At 37.5% G+C, this 18,556-nt stretch overlaps 1 protein-coding gene across 5 annotated transcripts in view; it reads right to left on the bottom strand.

The window, feature by feature from the left end:
- Positions 1 to 15,379, bottom strand: part of KIF6 (kinesin family member 6) — a 129,352-nt gene extending 113,973 nt beyond the window's left edge. For all 5 annotated transcript variants that reach the window (XR_005556016.1, XR_005556017.1, XR_005556018.1 and 2 more), the window contains exons 1-3: positions 15,242 to 15,379; positions 12,879 to 12,988; positions 7,638 to 7,712 (exon numbers count right to left, since the gene is read on the bottom strand). Coding sequence is in view for 2 of the 5 variants with exons in the window: in XM_039337099.1 (XP_039193033.1) it covers positions 7,638 to 7,712; positions 12,879 to 12,988; positions 15,242 to 15,307 (251 nt within the window). In the remaining 3 variants the exon portion in view is untranslated. The remainder of the gene's footprint in view (positions 1 to 7,637; positions 7,713 to 12,878; positions 12,989 to 15,241) is intronic.
- Between the last annotated feature and the right edge of the window lie 3,177 nt (positions 15,380 to 18,556).

Raw genomic sequence — 18,556 nt, 5'->3', positions numbered from 1 at the left:
ATCATGCAGCTACATTTTCCTCACTGAACAAAATGTTTAAAATCTGTTTCAAAGTTATAAAATTATGTATTTGACATCTCAGTGAGTTATGATTGGTCAAGTTCATGTGACAAAACCGACTTCTGATCCTTGGATCTGAGTTTGGAGAATGTAACAATTTACTAATTTACTAATAATTTGCTAATACTAAAATAAAAATTGGTGATCCATTCTTTCAAAAACACATTGAAAAACAATATAGAACTGTAATACTGGACAAAGCTTATAATGTCTCAGGAGAAAGAATAGAGCAATAGTGGAGCAGTGGTTAGAATGCAGTACTGCAGGCTACTTCTGCTGACTGCCAGCTGCTGGCAGTTCGATTCTCACTGGCTTAAGGTTGACTCAGCCTTCCATCCTCATGTTGGTAAAATGAGGACCCAGACTGTTGAGGACAACATGCTGACTCTATAAACTACTGAGAGAGGGCTGTAAAGCACTATGAAGTGGTATATAAGTCTAAGTGTTATTGCTATTGCTATTTTTTTAAAACAATTTTTATTATTTTTCCATTTTACACCAACAGAAGCTTAAGAACCAGCTGGAGATATGGTGGTCAATTACAAAGAGAAAACAATAACATTATATATATACAGTTCACACAATATTTCTTAAAACTTCCGTATCTATGTAGAAATTATAATCAATTAAATTCAAATAAATTTATTCATTAATATATATAATCTATTTATTTAAGTTATTGGAATCTCATTAGTACATTTCTAACACATATTTTCATTAAGTATATTGCCAGATATAAATTTCATTAGTCAATAATCTTTTACAAAAGCTCCTTATCTATCTCAAAGATCCTGTTTTAAACTTTATTAATTTTTCCAAATATTTAAATTTAAGCTAACCTAATTACTTAAGTATTTCAGGGCCCCCAAATTTCTCTTATTTAAACATATTAGCTCCAAAACTAAATTCCTACATTTCTCAACTATATTTCTATTCTTTTTCAATAATTCTCCAATTATTAATTCCATCTCATTCCAAAACAAAAACCACAAATGGGAAAAGAAAAAAAGAAAAGCATACACACAAAAAAGAACACATATTCTTGCTATACTTCAATATTAAATTCTAAATCATTTCATAATAACCTCCCATTTAGCACAAACCAAATCCAAAACAGTCCAAATCGCTATAAAACCTTTACCATCCATAATTATCATCTCAAATTTAATATTTATATCTTACTCTGGGTTTCCTTCTATTCCAAATAGGTTTCCATAGTCGAGTCTCTAGTTCTGCAAATAGCTCTCCCATTGTCTCCTGCCACACTGTGCATAGGAGCAAGAGATCTCCCATTATTCATTTGCTTAGGCTGGTATAACAGTTATAGTCATTCTGAAAAGCTCTTGCCAAAATGTCATTTCCCATCTTTTTCAAAGTTGCATAAACTTTAGTTGGAATCCTTTTTTTGGTATGGTCCCCTTTAGTCAAGTTTTGCTCTTCTTCCAATAGTTTTTCTTCTCTCAGAAAGTCAAATGGTATCTGCAAATCAGCTTGATCTTCCGAAGTAAGCTCTTCCATTTCCATATTATAGGACATCTGACCATTTATATCAAGGCTTATTCCCGGTATCGACTGCAAATCCAACTGTACATTTGCTTCTTCTGTCTCAATAAGCTGAGAGCAGGTCATTTGAATACAAACTACAATTTCACTTAAAGCTTGTGCTTGACTTTGTCGATGTAAAGAAATCTCCTTTTTACAAGCAATTATCATCTCCGTGTTTTCTAAGATTTTATCCATAATATATTTATAAATAGAGTCTGAACGGGTTTCCTCCATTTTTATCATATTTGAAGACATTATCTTTTGGGGGGAGACTATATTTAAAAACAGTCATTCAATATCCATCTCCTCCCAAGTTTCTTAGTCTATTTCCTTTATGCAAATTCCAAGAAAAAAGGAAAAAAAATAGCAAGAGCGATATGTAGTTTCAGCAGAGGATGTCTCCCAACGAGTACTCAAAGTTAATCAAATAATTAGTCTTTTCGGAAAACATAAAAAATAATAAAAAATAATACTCTCCAAATGCATAGCCTCTTAAGTCTCTCTAAAAGAAATTTTTTGGGGGCACCAACGTATTCAAAAATAGAACCAGCCATTAAAACAAAAATAGGTTTCGTCCTTTTCTTAAGCTTCTCCTCCCCCCCATTTAAAACGCCGCTTCAACAAAAAGGGGAATAATTCCAGAAAAAAACTTTTTACAGGAAAAAAAATAGAGGTTAAAAAAAAATCTCACTGAATCTTCCACGGTGGGTCTGCTTGCTTAGATGATCTTATGGCTTATGGTTGGTGCAGCTAAATGATCAGCCATTTTACTGGCCAATCTTTACCCTGTCGGCCCAAAGGAGATACTCGGTGCACAGAGGATGCCACCGCTCCTCTGCAACTATCCGAGAAGCCTCCTCAACGGTAGATGCTCTCCAGAGCGTCTTTTCAACTCTCTAAGGCAGCAGTTCTAACCTGTGGGTCGCAATCCCTTATTTCCAATGGTCTTAGGAACCGAGAACTCCCCCGCCCCACTTTCTTTTCCGCCACCGCGCTCCCATTTCCTGCCGGGCCAGCACCTTTAAGAGGGCAGAGCCGGTGCCGGGAACTGGCATCACTTTCCAGCCAAGAAGCTCTCTGGGTCCTCGAGTGGAGGGGCTGCTGCCGAGACCGCTGCCACCGCCTCCTCATGCGCCCCCTCCTCCCCCTCACCTGCCTGCCTCTGCCGCTGGGCCTGGGCGGGGAAGGGAGAAGGAAGGGGGAGGAGCCCCCCCATGCACGCACCCCCAAGAGGGAAGGAGGGAGTGGGGAGGGAGGTGTCAGGCCTGCCTGCTCCGAGCCATGTGAGATGCCCTTCCGGGCTAGCTCTCCCTCAGCTGGGCGGGCCGGCTCCTGTCGTCCATTTTGAGGGAGGCGGAAATGCCACCGAATCCAGGCTGGCATTTGGCGGCCTTGCGGCCCGCTCCACCGCCGTGGCTGCCTGGGAGGAAGGCCACCCGTTTGGCCGCACTGGTTTGAATCCCAGTGGTTTGATTGAAAGGTGACTAACGAACATTAAGTAACCACATGAAGATGATAAGTCCACGAAGCATAGAGGAAAAAAAGGATACAAAAAGTGCAAACATGCTTAATACTCCTTTTTCTTATTTTCCTCAGAACCACAATCCTCTGAGGTGGGCTGAGCTGTGAGAGAGAGAGTAACTGGCCTAAAGTCACCCAGCTGGTTTTTCATACCTAAGGCAGGACTAGAATTCGCCATTTCCTGCTTTTTAGCCTGATGCCTTCACTACCAAACCAAAGTGGCTATTTTTCAATTCAATAATTGATTTTAATTCAATATGTTTTCAATATCAAGTGTAGTTTGAAGGCTCCACTTTTAAATTGTTTCTGCCTTCTTTTCCTGTGTGGTTCTGGGCACTACAGCACAGAGTTTACCAGAAATGCTTTATATTATGAACTATCATATAATACCTTCTTTATACAGTTAGGATTGCATAACAATCACTTAGTGGTAGTGATTGGGGATTTTTTCCCCCTTTCCATAAATCATGGGCTGTCCATATGTAGTCAATTTAAGAGTGAGAAGTGAATGGTTCAGCTCCATTTCAGGGGCTTAAAATCATTGACAATGGATTGTGTAATTAGAAATAAATATTTCACAATATATAATTACATATTGTTTTTGTGATTAATCACTATGCTTTAATTATGTTCAATTTGTAACAATGAAAATACATCCTGCATACCAGATATTTACATTACGATTCATAACAGTAGCAAAATTACAGTTATGAAGTAGCAATGAAAATAATTTTATGGTTGGGGGTCACCACAACATGAGGAATTGTATTAAAGAGTTGCAGCATTAGGAAGGTTGAGAACCACTGCTCTAAGGGGTCTACCAGCAGGGGAAACTCGATTGGCAAAGGGACGAGGCCCTTCGCTCGACCGCACCGCCACGAAACCGGAACCAGAAGCCACTATTGCTATTTTTGATACCTAGTGAACCCTTTTAAGAATGGCTAGTAAAATTTAAGTGGAGTAAAATAGGCAGTAAATTAAAAGCCCAATAGTAGTGAGAAATTACTAATTCAGAAATTTTAAACAGAAACAGTAAGTTCAGTGGGATTTATCTCTCAACCAGAATAAGATTGCAGCTTTAAACACTAAAACAAATGATATATTACAACAACAGAGAAAAAAGTTCAAAGAAATACAAAAAGGGGAAAAAATTTACACATTATGCCAGCAATGTAAATCTATAATTAATGTCATATATGCTCCTTCTTTTATTGTTCTGCTATTGCTCTGGATTTATTTTGTTGTAATTTACTTTCCATGTGATCATACAACAAATAGCTTTGGAATGCTACTGAGAAACTTCACTGACATTTCTGCTTTGTAATTTTCCTGGAAATAAAAATAGAAAAATAGAAAATAGAAATAGTTCAGGAAATTTATTCATACTTTTTTCCTTTCAGGAATACGTTCAGTTGATGAGCTGCCAAATTAATAATGATTTTGTTTTTGTAATCTTAAAAATCCTCATGAGGAACTACACAACACCAAAATAGCAACAATTAATTTTAACAAGGAATTTTGGCATATTTGAATATAAATAAAAACAGCCAAAATGTATTATCAGCAAACACTACTACAATATGAAGGCATGGTAAATAACATATTTTGAAATTACATTTGTACGCAATATTATTTTAAAATAGCACTTACAAAGCATTATTGAAATAACAAGATATGTTGCAATAAAACTGAAATTACTAACAAGGGAACACATCCTGCAATTTTATAAATAATACAGAACAGAAGTTTGGAAACAAGTAATATAACTTCAAAAGTATGGACTAACTGTTACAACATTGTTCTTACAAAGTATGTGTTCTTTCTGAACTATCAAACTCATGTTTATTGCATCTCCAAAGAGTGAAAAGTCATATTTGGAAGAATCAGATAAAAGAGGATCCTTACGTTCTCAAATATGAACACTAATAAGGGAGGATATTTGCAGCTCAGGGTTGATATGAGGGGTCCTTGGCGCTCTCTGAGCTTAATTGTTTTTTTGCAGACGTTTCATTACCCAAACTAGGTAACATCATCAGTGCTAGACCTAGCTTGGGTAATGAAATGTTTGCAAGGAAACAACCAAGCTCAGAGAGCACCATGGACCCCTCAATATGAATACTGTACAAAATAAAGAATTGCACTGAAAAATTAAAATGGTTTCAAATGATGTTTGAGCTATCCATTTATATGATTCTTACTGAGCTCAAAACAACTTTGTTCTGAATATACTTTACTCAATCCATAGGAAAACAGAAGAAAGTGCTCCCCATATCCACAACTAGCCTGACTTCTTACTACAACATAAATTGCTTATGCTTCAAGAAACATGTAACTTGCACAGGATAAAAAGATTGGGCAGAAATGTTTATCAAAGTACACTTGCAAATGATTGTGCTGTAAAAAAACACTATCAGAAGCATATTCCAGTGATTTTTATCTGCTTCATTTGACAAAATATATGTCATAAGAACAGAAAGTATTCAAATGTCACAGAATGAAATGGGATTTCTGTCTCTTTCAGAGCTCTCATTCAGAGCTCTTCAGAGAAGGCCATGGTCTTTGAAATGTTAGCAATGTTAGCAAAAATGATAACATTCATTTTAGTTCTATCCTAATGGGATTAGTGTTATCTGAAATGCAATTTGTATAATTAAGATTATACTAAATATAAATTCATCAGAATAGTTTTTGAATTACATACAAACTTGTATTCAGTTTATTCATACTGTCAATTTTTTACTTCCTAAACTAAGAGGAAAAATGTGTTTAGATTGTTTTTCCTAATCTGGGCATCTTCTGGTTTTATGAATTTAAATTCTCAGAATTCTGTAGCAAAATAACAATTGCTGAGCATTCTAAGTCTTGAAGTCCACACATCTGCAGTGTACCCAAATCAAACAAGGATGTTCTGGACCAAAAAAGCTCTATCTTTGTATGATAAAATTACCTCAGCTATTTGAGTAAGCAAAGAGGTGAATGAGCATATATAGACAATCCTTACATCATTAAAAAGCTTATAATTAATGTGCCTTTTTATACTTTATACTGCCTTTTTAGGTTTCTTCAAGATGCTCTCAAGAGCAACTATCAGGGAGCAAGCCATAAACTAATGTAAGCAGTTTAAATGTTAGATTAACAGGTTTGAAGACTCAGTATTACTACAGATTTGAGAACAACATGCCTCCAAATGAATTGTAGGTGAACAATGGCAGGAGAGAGATATGTCTCTATCTCCTGCCCATAAGCAGCATAAAGACATCTAGTTAGCCACACATAAATAAAAATATGGTGAACCTTAAACTGTTGTCCTTATAAGATGGATAATGGAGAGAACAAGAGTACAAGAAGTTCAATCTTTCATTGACTATAACAAGTCCTAGCTGTATCCTGCTATATGCAGTTAGATTGTGCCAGAAGAACATATTAAAGCTAATGAATGTACTAGAACACCTGATTATTTTTTTAGTGCCTCTGTAACTTTGAACAGTCACTAAATGAACTATTGTAAGTTGAGGTCTACCTGTACATACTAAATGAATGAAAAGATAGAAAGAGATGACAGCTGTAATCAAAACTACAAATCCAAAGACTAAAAATTTGAGAAAATATGCTGTAAGAAAAATGAAAGAAAAAAGATCAAGACCTTACAGAAAAGTTCTAAGGTCTGCAAGATGTGCCAATTATTCCATCCTAGATCAAACAATGCCCAGGGCATGTGGTATAAACCTATAAAGGCTTATCAAAGTACAAAAAAAGAAGACATTATAAAATATAAGAAATTATTTATATCATCAGTCCAAAGTCCATCTTGTACATAGTCTTATATCTGATAATAACTAGCTAAGTTAAACATATCTTTCTTTTTTATCTCAAAATCTGTACTCAAGGGAATATTGTCTGAAAATGAGAAGTAAGTATAATGGATTGATATACTTACTTTCCATTAATTGCACACTGTGTGAATATAAACCTAATATTTTCAAAAACCTTTTTGAATACCGAATTTACAACACTAACCCATATTTGAATAAAACAGAATTGATGAAAGCACACACACTTTTTTCAAGTGAGCCTTGACTCTTGATAACTGTCTGGACAAATACATGTAGATTTCTTAGCAATATTTGCAGAAGTTTAACGTTGCTATTTTCTAGGGCTGAGAGAGTGACTGGCCCAAAATCTCCCAGCCAGCTTTGTGCATGGTCTCTACTACACCAAACCGGCTCTCATATACATACTATTACACTATGTTGTAGTTTGGTTCACTTGTGAATCTTGCTCTATTCAGTTTAGACTCTATCAGGCTATTTATTGTTATTTTTAACAAAATGCATATCAGTTTGAATCTTATCTGCCCTTTGCTATCAAAAATTTACCAACAAAGGAACAAGAGAAACTATTCAATGAAGTCTACCATCTAATTTTTAAAAAAACCAAAACATTGTTCATTATCACAAACTGGTTTTATTGATTAAAAAGATGAATGGATCATTAAAAAAAATCAAACTTACCATTCTGTAACTGGCTTGGCAATAGTTTCAAAAATTTCATCTTGTTTTGATTCTTGATCAAATACTTTCTGAAATCTGAAAATTATAAATAATTGGTCATGCAAAATCTTAAAAAATATTTGATTCATTTCTTTTTTTTTAGTTTAAAAGTTTACATCATTGGATTTACATAATCCTGGACAATTTTCTCCTGTAGCTTTTTCCTCACTATGTTATTGTGCTACTGAATCCATAAAGGACTTTAAACACTACTGTTTACAAAATGTGTACAATAAAATATTGTGATAAAAATGTTACTGCTTAGAAAAAGCAAACTGTACTTTACTACTGTCATGGGGATCAACATTTCCAAAGGCCCACACATGAGCATGTTTAAGAAACACTAAAATAAAACAGAATATATAAACAGTGCAAACTATTTTCAGTTTTGTTCTCTGGAAGAGAAAAGCAACTATCAAAAGTTTAACAGCAAGTCAAATACTTTAAAAGTCTTGTGCCTTATTTCCATGATTGATGTTTTAGTATCTCTATAAACACTTCTTATAAATACATGTTTTAACTCTCTGCTCTCCCACCATTAAAAGAACCTATTTTGTTCTAGTGCAGCGGTTCTCAACCTGTGGGTCGCGATCCTTTTGGGGGTCAAATGACGCTTTCAAAGGGGTCGCCTAAGACCATCAGAAAACACATATTTCCGATGATCTTAGGAACCGAGACACCGCTCCCCTATCCGGCCGCTGCCGCCCACCTCCTCCTCCGCCGGCTCCTCCGCCTCCAGGGCGCCCTTCTCCGACGGCGCCTGCTCCTGCCGACGCAGCGCCATTGCACACACCCCTGACGCTGCCCTGGGCTGGCTCAGCTGCGTGGGCGGCTGGGCAGAGCCGATTCGGGTCTGGGCCGCTGCTGGCGCTGCCGCTGGGCTGCTCCGCCGCTGCTGCCGCTGCCGGCTGAGCTGAGCTGCGTCGCTGAGCCAGTCTCCACACCTCCTGGTTGCCCGGCCACGCTCTGCCACGGCTGCCCTCCGCGCTGCGCAGGAGCCTCCCCCGTTCTGCCCGGCCTGCCTCCCTCGCCTTCGGAGGCCGCTTCAACCCTCTGGCGCCTGGCGCAGCCGTGGAGCTGCCAGGCAGGAGCGGCTCCTTCCTGGCTCACCGGGCTCTGGGCCTCAAAAGCAGCCAGAGGGCAGGGAAGGGGATGAGGTGGTGGCAATGACCGCATGTGTGTCGGAGGCCTGCCGGCCTGGCCGGGAGGGGAGAAGCGGCACTTTCTGAGCAGGAGCTGGTACTCTGGCCGCGCCCCTCTCACATGCAAAGGGCTGCGCGGTGTGGAAAGGGGCTCCCGCAACTCTGCCACTGCGATGGCGCTCAGGAGGCTGGAGGGGTGGGCAGATCCCAGGAGGGCGGCTGGGAGAGGGCAAGAAGTGCTGGGATGAGGATGGGGGGCTCCAGGTTGGTGGGTGTAAGAGGGCAGTCGGCGGCTCCGAGGCATGCAGATCCTCCGCGCACCTTCTGAGGTCCCGGATGTGCCGCTGCTTGGCTCTCCACCAGAGCCTCCCCCCTCCCCGGGCAATTGTGTGAAGCTGTTTGTGCGTTCTTGGCAGCGCCTTCCCCTTTCAATCTCCTTCCTTCTCCATCTCCTTCCTTTTCCCTTCAATCTTCCTTCCTTCCTTCCTTCCATCTCCATCTCCATCCCTTCCCCTTCAATCTCTCTCTCCTTCCTTCCTTCCCCCTTCAATCTCCTTCCTTCTCCATCTCCTTCCTTTCCCCTTCAATCTCTCTCTCCTTCCTTCCTTCCTTCCTTCCCCTTTTAATCTCCTTTCTTGTCCATCTCCTTCCTTTTCCCTTCAATCTTCCTTCCTTCCCCTTCCCTCCCTCCCAACATTTTTGAGCAAGGAACAATAAGCTTCTCCAGCGAGCATTGATATACTGTTTTTGTGATTAATCACTATGCTTTAATTATGTTCAATTCATAACAATGAAAATACACCCTGCATATCAGATATTTACATTACGATTCATAACAGTAGCAAAATTACAGTTATGAAGTAGCAACGAAAATAATTTTATGGTTGGGCGTCACTACAACATGAAGAACTGTATTAAAGGGTCGCGGCATTAGGAAGGTTGAGAATCACTGCTCTAGTACAAATGACTTAAAAGTATTCTGTTGATCATTACAGTGGACCAAAGAGTCCTGTGCTACATTAAAGACTGGTTTTATTTAATCACTAGGCACCTGTAGAACCTACTCCACTTCACTGAAAGTGCTGAGAAAACATTTTTTTATTCAGTTGGGAAGGTGAGAGAGAAGAAGGAAAAGGGAATAGATGGTAATGCTTATATTAAAATTTGGGCCACCAATAAGATGTTTACAGACTCTTTTTTCTTTCATGTAAAACAAATGAAAATAAAATCAAAATTAATTTTCTTTTCCAGGAGAAAAGAATGAGACATATCTTTCCTGCCATAGAACCAGATGAAAATAATCCAATTTTCAGTGACAGTAGTAGTGGAATGAGGCAGGGAGGAAGGGAGAGAAGAGAATATTAAGGGGAAGGAATCTGAATATACAAGTATCACTGTGGGCTGGAGATACGTGAGTTGGGCTGAACATCCATGTGCAAGTTGTCTCCATATTCCTTCAATTAGAAACTGTAGAAACTGCCATATTCATGGCCATGCAACTATGTATTTTAAGTCAAGGAACTCCTCCTCTGAAATTGAATCTCACCCCCTCTTGGTATGCTATGGGTCCTGTTAGTCTTCAAAAAAACTGGTGAAAACTTTTTTTATTGTTTTTTCAAGCCAGGAAAGCTGGGTTATGATTTGAAATATTGAGTTTATTTTGATTGTTTTTGATCTCTGTTTAGTATTATAATATACATGTTCTGTGTGCATGAAAAAGTAATGTACTTCTGTTTGCTTTTCATCTCAATTACCTATTAGGGAATTATAGTTCATCCATATTTTTACAGACATGTTAAATAAATAACTAAATAATAAATACATACATACATACATATAAAAAGTTATGCACTAGCTCAGAGGTCCCCAATCTTTTGGGCACCAGGGACCGGTTCCGTAGAGAAAGGTTTTTCCATGGACCGGAGAGTGCGTGGTTTTGTGTGCTGCCTGCATCCCACGGATGGGGCTTTGCTTGTTTGTGTGGCCCAGTTGCTGGCATGCCACGGACCGGTACCGGTCCATGGACCGGGGGTTGGGGACCCCTGCACTAGCTGATTAGAAGTTCACTTTTAAGCTACTAATATTGATGCCTCATACCTTAAAATCAGCATTTAATATTAACAAAACAGACCTGCTTTTTCAGTGAAACATGCTGTTCCTCTTTTTTTTTTACTCACCTCCCTTATCCCCAATTTTTTCTGAATGTTTTTACCTTTTCCTCCTCTGTGAGGGAGTGAAATTGGGGTTGTCTACCCTTTTCAAAAGTAGCTGTACCCATGCAGAAAGCTTTGCCCCCCCCCCCTCCTCAGGCATTCATTCATTTCCATTTCCTACTCATAGGCATTCAAGCTGGTGTTCCAGCTGCCTGGCTAACTGTGCCACACCCTGGTATTTTCACATACACACTGACTGACGTCCAGAGACAGCCTTGCCCTACCCAGTCTTTTGAGTTTATAAAAGCAAATGTTAAGGCAGAGTGTGAGAGTGGTGCGTGTAGCAGGAAAGGTGAATGCTGGAAGCAGAGATTGGCAGCTATTATAAGAAGGCAAAAAGACTTATCCTGGTGGGATTCCTGCCTGAGTTTTGCTGGGAGCCCAGTAGCAACTAGAAGAACAACCATACTGAAACAGTATCTTATGCCAACTAGCGCAAGAATGTTTGAAAAAAGGCAAAGACTGTATGTTACTTTGTAAAGAATTTGAGACTTTAGTTTGAAATGAGTATATTAAGAAAATAAGTATTAAAGGTCTATTAAAGACATACTTATTTGGCAACAACACCTTGCAAAACCTAAAAGGGTGGAGTTGACCTAGAGAATAAATAACCTGTTGTTGGGTAAGGTGAGTGTTGCAATAAAATATTTTGTATAGATGTGCTATGCTATCCTTGGACAGCAAAGAACCTCACAGCCTCTCCAAGAGAATTCTGAGAAGAAGAGCAGCAGAATAAAGAAAAAATATGTTCCAACAGTAATTTCCATACCACTATTAGATGTACAAAATGGGTTATAAATAAACATATTTCATATCCAAATCCATCAGATTTATTTTCCAATAAAGGCACACTGGATTGGACATTAAAAAATAGCTTTTCACAATCTTTTCTGTTTTGTCAAAGCTATAAGCATTATAATGACACTTCATCATCATATCAAAGTGATAATACTGACACTGAATTGGAAGAAAAAACAAAAACAATCTGAATGCAGTTACTTTAAGAAAATTTTTTAACATGCTGTAACAGAAACCTTATGAAGGAACTTCATGGTACCTATTAAGAAAGATGTTAAAAGTTTGTTGTTGGGTATGTAGCCCTATTTGGAACATATTTATAGGATGGCAACATAATCAGAAGCATGTCCTATAAGAAAAAATTGAAGGAATCGAACATCTGAAGAAAATAGTCTTCAGGAAAGTCAAGCAGGATGTTAGCCATTGACAAATATCTGAAGGATACAATAGATTGATGAAAGAGAAAAATTGTTTTCAGTTGATCACGGGAGAAGTATCTCCTGTGATCGGTATCAAAATTAACAGAACAGTCCATTTTTCACAGGAGACTAGACTACATTAGTCAGCAGACTTTGTTTACAGGTAATCCTTGACTTACAACTCAAACTGAGTCCATAACTTCAGTTGTAAGCTGAGTGGATATTGGAACTTCAAATCTAGATCATGAGTCCCATTTCTGGAGGCCAGCCATAACTCAAGGACTACTTGTATTGATTTTGCTTTATTTTATTCATTCAGAAGTAGAAATGTGCTTTAATTGATTTTTCTGTTATAAACAACATAAACATGTAATGTTCACTAACTTTTTATGTAAAATGGTTTTATACAGTTTGTACTTAGAGTGAAATTTAAACTACATAACATTCTGAAAGTTTTAGAAATGTAAAACAATATTTTAAAAATTCATAAATAAAAACAGTAAGTCATTTCAAAATGAGATGGTCAGTAAATAAATTTAATAAATAAAACAAAGACATGGAACTATATGATAAAATTATGAAATATTTTTATAATAATGTGCAAACAACCAAAATATGAAAGTTACTTACTTAAACTTATAGTTTTCTCGTTTGTTATTGACAAATCCATCTGACAAATCGCGTGGTACAATAATCTCCAGATCAAATGCTGATGTCTCAATTTCATCAATTGAATATATCTACGAAATACATGTACATCTTTTGAAAATATTTCTATTAATTAATGTAAACATTCCATGATTTAGTTTATATTTAGGTAGGATAATTTTTAATAGGAATAAATAGATAGATAGATAGATAGATAGACAGACAGACAGACAGACAGACAGACACAAGCAATTCTCATAACACATGTACAAGAGATCTACTCTAGGTAAAATAATGCCTAAAATATGGGAATGAGTTAAATCCTATATGAAAAACATGCATACTATTCCATATAATTTACCGTAAAATAGCTAATAGCTAATTTGACATTTGTTAGAAATAACCACTTCATTTAAGTAGTATATACTTTTGAGTAACTATGAATAAGATTCCAAGTTTTAATTTATTTAGATTCAATTTAGTTTAAGTATGGCAAGCAATTTCAAAGTTATGGCAACCAAAATAATTCCATTTCATCACACTTCAAAATCCCAACCATAAGTTTACTGTAGCAAAATGAGTACAGAATCTTACGACTCTTTAAAGTATTTCTAATTCAATGACCTTCAGTACTTGTTATGCACTTAGTCCTGCATTTCTCCCCTTTTCAAATAGTAAACAATAATAAAACTGGTGAAAAAGATGGAATAATTATAAATATGGAGATGTTATTTCCTATCACTTCACAAATAAACTGAAAGACTGAGTAATGAAAGCTCCAAACATGCTTTGTTATAATTTATTTATTTATTTATGAGACTTATATACCGCTTTAAGTGCAAGCACTCTCTAAGCGGTGTACACCAGTAAGCAATGTATATATATATATTTACATTGCCCCCAACAATCTGGGTCCTCATTTTACCTACCCTGGAAGGATGGAAGGCTGAGTCAACCTTGAGCCGGGGAGATTTGAACCGCTGACCTGCTGAACACAGTCAGCTAAAGTGGCCTGCAGTACTGCACTCTAACTGCTGCGCCACCTCGGCTCTTGACTTATTAGGGTCTTTTTTAATGAAATGCTTTATAACCCTTTATTAAAGTTCTTTACTGATTTTTTTTTTAAAAAGTAGCAGCAACGTCTGATTGCATTTAGCAATCTTCTCCCAGCCTATCATTTGAAGAAGCAGCAATAAAAGCTTATTTTGTTCCTAATAATTAAGAGATTTGGGTTTTAGAATACCAAGACAAAAACGGTTAATCGTGTTTGGCCTCTCAACATTTAGACCAGTGGTTCTCAACCTTTTTAATGCCGCGACCCCCAACCGGTCATAAGTCGAGGACTACTCAACTGGTCATAAGTCGAGGACTACTCAACTGGTGCAGCACCGTTTGCAGAATGGGACTTTTGGCGGGCTCAGCAGGGCAGAGACAGCCTGGACAATTCCTATTGGCTTTGAAAGCCAATAGAATTAGACTCTATTCAAGAGAGTCTATTCTATTGGCTTTCAAAAGCCAATAGAATAAAAGGGAGTAGCACAGCTAAGGAAAAGGGGAAAAAAATGACGGACTGCGTTGTTTGGCGACCCCCATGAAATGGTCGTTCGACCCCAAATGGGGTCCCGACCCACAGGTTGAGAACCACTGATTTAGACAATTTCTAAATAAATACCTCTTTCACTTTGCTTTCAGTTGGGAAATGACTGTAGCACTTACTCTATTTGTCAGTTTTAGCTGTTTTTTAAAAATTATTATTTGTAGAGATTGTTCATGTTGTTAGCCTCCCTGAAAGCTCACCAGAGTAGAAAGCAGAATTAAAAAAAAAATAATAGGCACATTATTAAATTAACATGGGCGTCTGAGCCTGCAGTCCAGCTTCAAATTTAGCCATACATTTTCTGAACAACCAGGTCCTCGTCTTCTTGGGGAAGAGTTATATGTTCTGTGTGAGGTCCTGCTTACCTTCTCCACTCCATCTTCCACAAAAAGCTTTCCCTCTCTCTTCCCCCCTCATTTCATCCATCACCTTCAGGCAAGGTGCACTCTACTCAAATACTGTATTTCTCAACCTTGGAAATTTTGACGTATAGATTTCATCTTAGGTCATGCTGGCCCTCACGTTGGCTGGAAAATTCTGGCAGATGAAGTCCACACATCTTAAACTTGCCAAGCTTAATGATCCCTGCTCTGATCCCCACGCATGTTCAATATTTCGCAGTGTCCTATGGAGATTCTCAATCATCCTGGTCATGGCTTTTAAAGCACCTTTGGGACAATATTTCGGAGCTTCTACCCTCCCCAACACCGTGTCCTGCCGAGCCTGATGCATTCTGTGCTTCACCTACCCCGGGAGTCTGCCTTTTGCCCAAAGGTTTCACCCGGGCGTAAATCTGGATCGTCTGCTTCACCATCTCCGTGAATCAAGTTCGCAGTGGTCACGAAACAAGCGAGCCAGGGGCAAGGCCGGCCCTAGCAACGGTAACCAATGAACACTACCCGTCGTGCCTTGCGATACAGCGGCCGGTTGGGGAAACGCCCTCGCGCACGTGGGAAGCTGAGCTTCCTCAGTTAATCGGTTTGAATACTAAGTAGGAGAGAGACAGAGAGAGAGAGTCGCGTTTGCTTGAGAAAGGGACGTGTGTGTGTTTTTCGTTACTTAAAGAAACGTTTCGTAACGATGCTGGTCGTTAGCAATTTTTTTTTCTTTTAGTCACAAACAGCATGTCCTGAAATGGAGGGTGGACGTCAATTTAAAAACAAAACAAAAACGATGGCTGCTGTGTTAGCAATGGCTAGTTGAAACTAAGCTCCTGCTTAATCAGATAACTCCTAGGACCTAGGTAATTGGAGGATTTGGGATCAGAAAGGTGGTCGGAAGACGATGTAGTGATTCTACTCTGAGCTCCAAGCTCAAAAGTGGCCTCTGAAAGGAGTCTGAGCTTCAAATAATATCCTTATTACATAGGGATTAAAAGAAATGTGGATGTTTAGTGCTGTCTTAAGGAACTATTCATTCCAACTGCATTCGTGGAAACTTTATTTATTCTATTTTTAAGATTATTGCTTATGCCCTGCATATAGCTTCCTGGTACATTTATGGAATAAATCAAAATTGCTTAGGTTCACACAATACCAGACCTGCCTCTAGTATTCTTTGTGTCATTTCATTCATTATCTTTTTTCCTAGTTAATGTTTTTTTTAAAAAAAAATTGTGAGGAGCATATTGATTTCAATTTTTTTCACTGTCTCAAAGAACCAATGTTTATTGTGTGCTATTACTGTACCCATCTCTTGTGTTTAGTGGTTTTGTGGAACATAAAAAATGTTCTTCAAGAATACCAGACTTGTTTATTTTTTGAACATGAAACTCATATATGTTTTTATGTAAAAGTTGAGCTGCTCAAATTCCAAATTTCCTAGGACAATAGTAACTTTGATTGTCTTCATAATTTGTACCAGAATAAAAACTATATTTAAGCATGTAGCTTAACTGCTTTGTCTAACTGTTTAAATAACAGTTTTAATATTAATAATTAAGTATTATAATATTACAGTTATTTCATACAGCGAAAGTGCTATATGCTTATATGTTGTATTTTAATATAGTACTATAGGTAGAGCCAACTTTGGGCAGTGGTTCAGTCATCAATAGATTGTGGGGAGTGTGTGAATTCTAGGCCTACATTAGGCCCAAAGCCAGCTGGACCAGTCACTTTCTCTCAGCAATGAGAAGAAGGCAATGGCAAACTATTTCCCCAAAACTTTGCCAAGAAAACTGGCTGAGGCGATTGGAATTGACACTGATTTGAGGATGCAAAAGGGAAAAAAAGGTATATGATAAAAATCCTAACGGTAAGAATATGCTTTCTTTTCAGATCCATATTACAGTTATGTATCAAACTTATATGCTGCCCATCTTGTCAAAGGTAACTCTAGGTAGCTTACAGACATTGTATAAAATACAATATAAAACATTAAAACTAATTAAAATAAAACTAAGCAAGATTGAGAGAGAGACGGAGAGCAAAGTGTGCACAGGGAGGAGGTGGGGTGTTCTCTACTCTATTAACCACTTTCAATGTGCCATACCCACATTAGGGCTCCAGGCTAGTTGGCATAGCCATGCCTTCCAGCCTTTCAGAAGGCCAAAAGGGTGGGAATAAATCTGATGTGTGGGGGGAGAGAATGAGATGTTCCAGAGGGCAGGAGTCATGGCAGAAAAGGATTTTTTGTGATTCTTTTTCAGTATCTCAAATATGAACTGCAAAAATTCTTACTTCTAACTGCTTCTTCAAGTATTCAAGTGTCTTTGTAGTCTAGATCTGGCAGCTCTTTGATTACCCGCCCAGGTATTTTATATATTTATTTATTCGTTTATTTGCTTCTCTGAGTACTTCTATGAAGAAGGTATGGAAAGAGGATTTGTTCAATATAATCTTAAATGGTTTTAAGATAATTTAACTCCAGTTTATCATAGTCCAACACAATATGATAAGATGTGAACCGTGATTCAATAACAAATAAATAGCGACTGGATTTTCATAGTAAATAAAATTGAAAATAAGTCACGTCCATGCCTCAACATATATATCTATCAGTAAATTATTTGGTGAACTATGACATAAAAAGAGTGAGATTAATTGGGTAATTAATATTTTTTATTTCATTCAGCACACATTTAACTAAACTATTTCAGGCAATTAGGTTACATAAATTCACATGCTACACTATGCTTTGGCTCAGAGAAATAAACCAGATTGTGGTTGTTAACTGTGAATCTAAATCCAGAGACCTTTTAAGACAATTTGTGAATTTGCAGGTGTGGTAATCTTTGTATCCTAGAATGGTATTAAATTTTGAATTAATCCAACTGACTACAAGGATGCTCAAAGCCAAATTGGAAAATTGCTTCATTGTTTTAAGATCTTGGTAGTTTGCAGTAACATACCTACCGTACTTTGATATTATTTAGTGTCTCTCCCAAATATTTTCTGAAGGGGAATTCTTTATCTGGCCCTAGAAGAAAATCCTCTGTTAGCTCACAATCACATAATGTAATGCACCATGTTTTAATCTACAAGAGTTTTAATCTGATAATCCTGCCATGATGGTGGTGCACAACTCGATAGGATATTAAAAAAAAAACATTGAATCCCAGGCTCTCTTTATTAAAAACATTTTTATCAAAAATATTCTCTCTATCAGGAAGCTATTAACTATGTTTCTGTATTAATGACCATTAGTCCTTAATTTCAAACTAGAATCTACCTTCCTTTCTTTTACCAAAGTTCAAAATATGTATGGAAAATGCCAAACAGATGGCAGAATCACTTAGGCATACAGATACATTCCTTGGAGGATTTTTTTTTAAAAAAAGAATTCTCCAAGTCAAAATTGATTCTGGATGTGATTGTGTAGTTTTGTTGACAGCAATTTGCCCTTTGTCATTCCAAAATTTAATTTAAAATTTATTCTAAAAATTGGTTCCTCATAATTTAGAAATAAATATGTTTTTACTAATGTATATAACATATTTCTTGGTCCATAAAAGGAATGGTTATTCTATATCAACAAAACATGTGGATGATTACTAGTCTCAAATGTGCAAATTAAGGGCTATGAGAATATTAAGGCAACTGTTTTGTTTTTTAAAAAAATT

Source organism: Crotalus tigris, unplaced genomic scaffold, assembly GCF_016545835.1.
Source record: "Crotalus tigris isolate CLP2741 ecotype Arizona unplaced genomic scaffold, ASM1654583v1 scf7180000017668.6805642782:7212621, whole genome shotgun sequence".
Lineage (NCBI taxonomy): Eukaryota > Metazoa > Chordata > Lepidosauria > Squamata > Viperidae > Crotalus > Crotalus tigris.
This window is presented reverse-complemented; position numbering and strand designations above follow the sequence as displayed.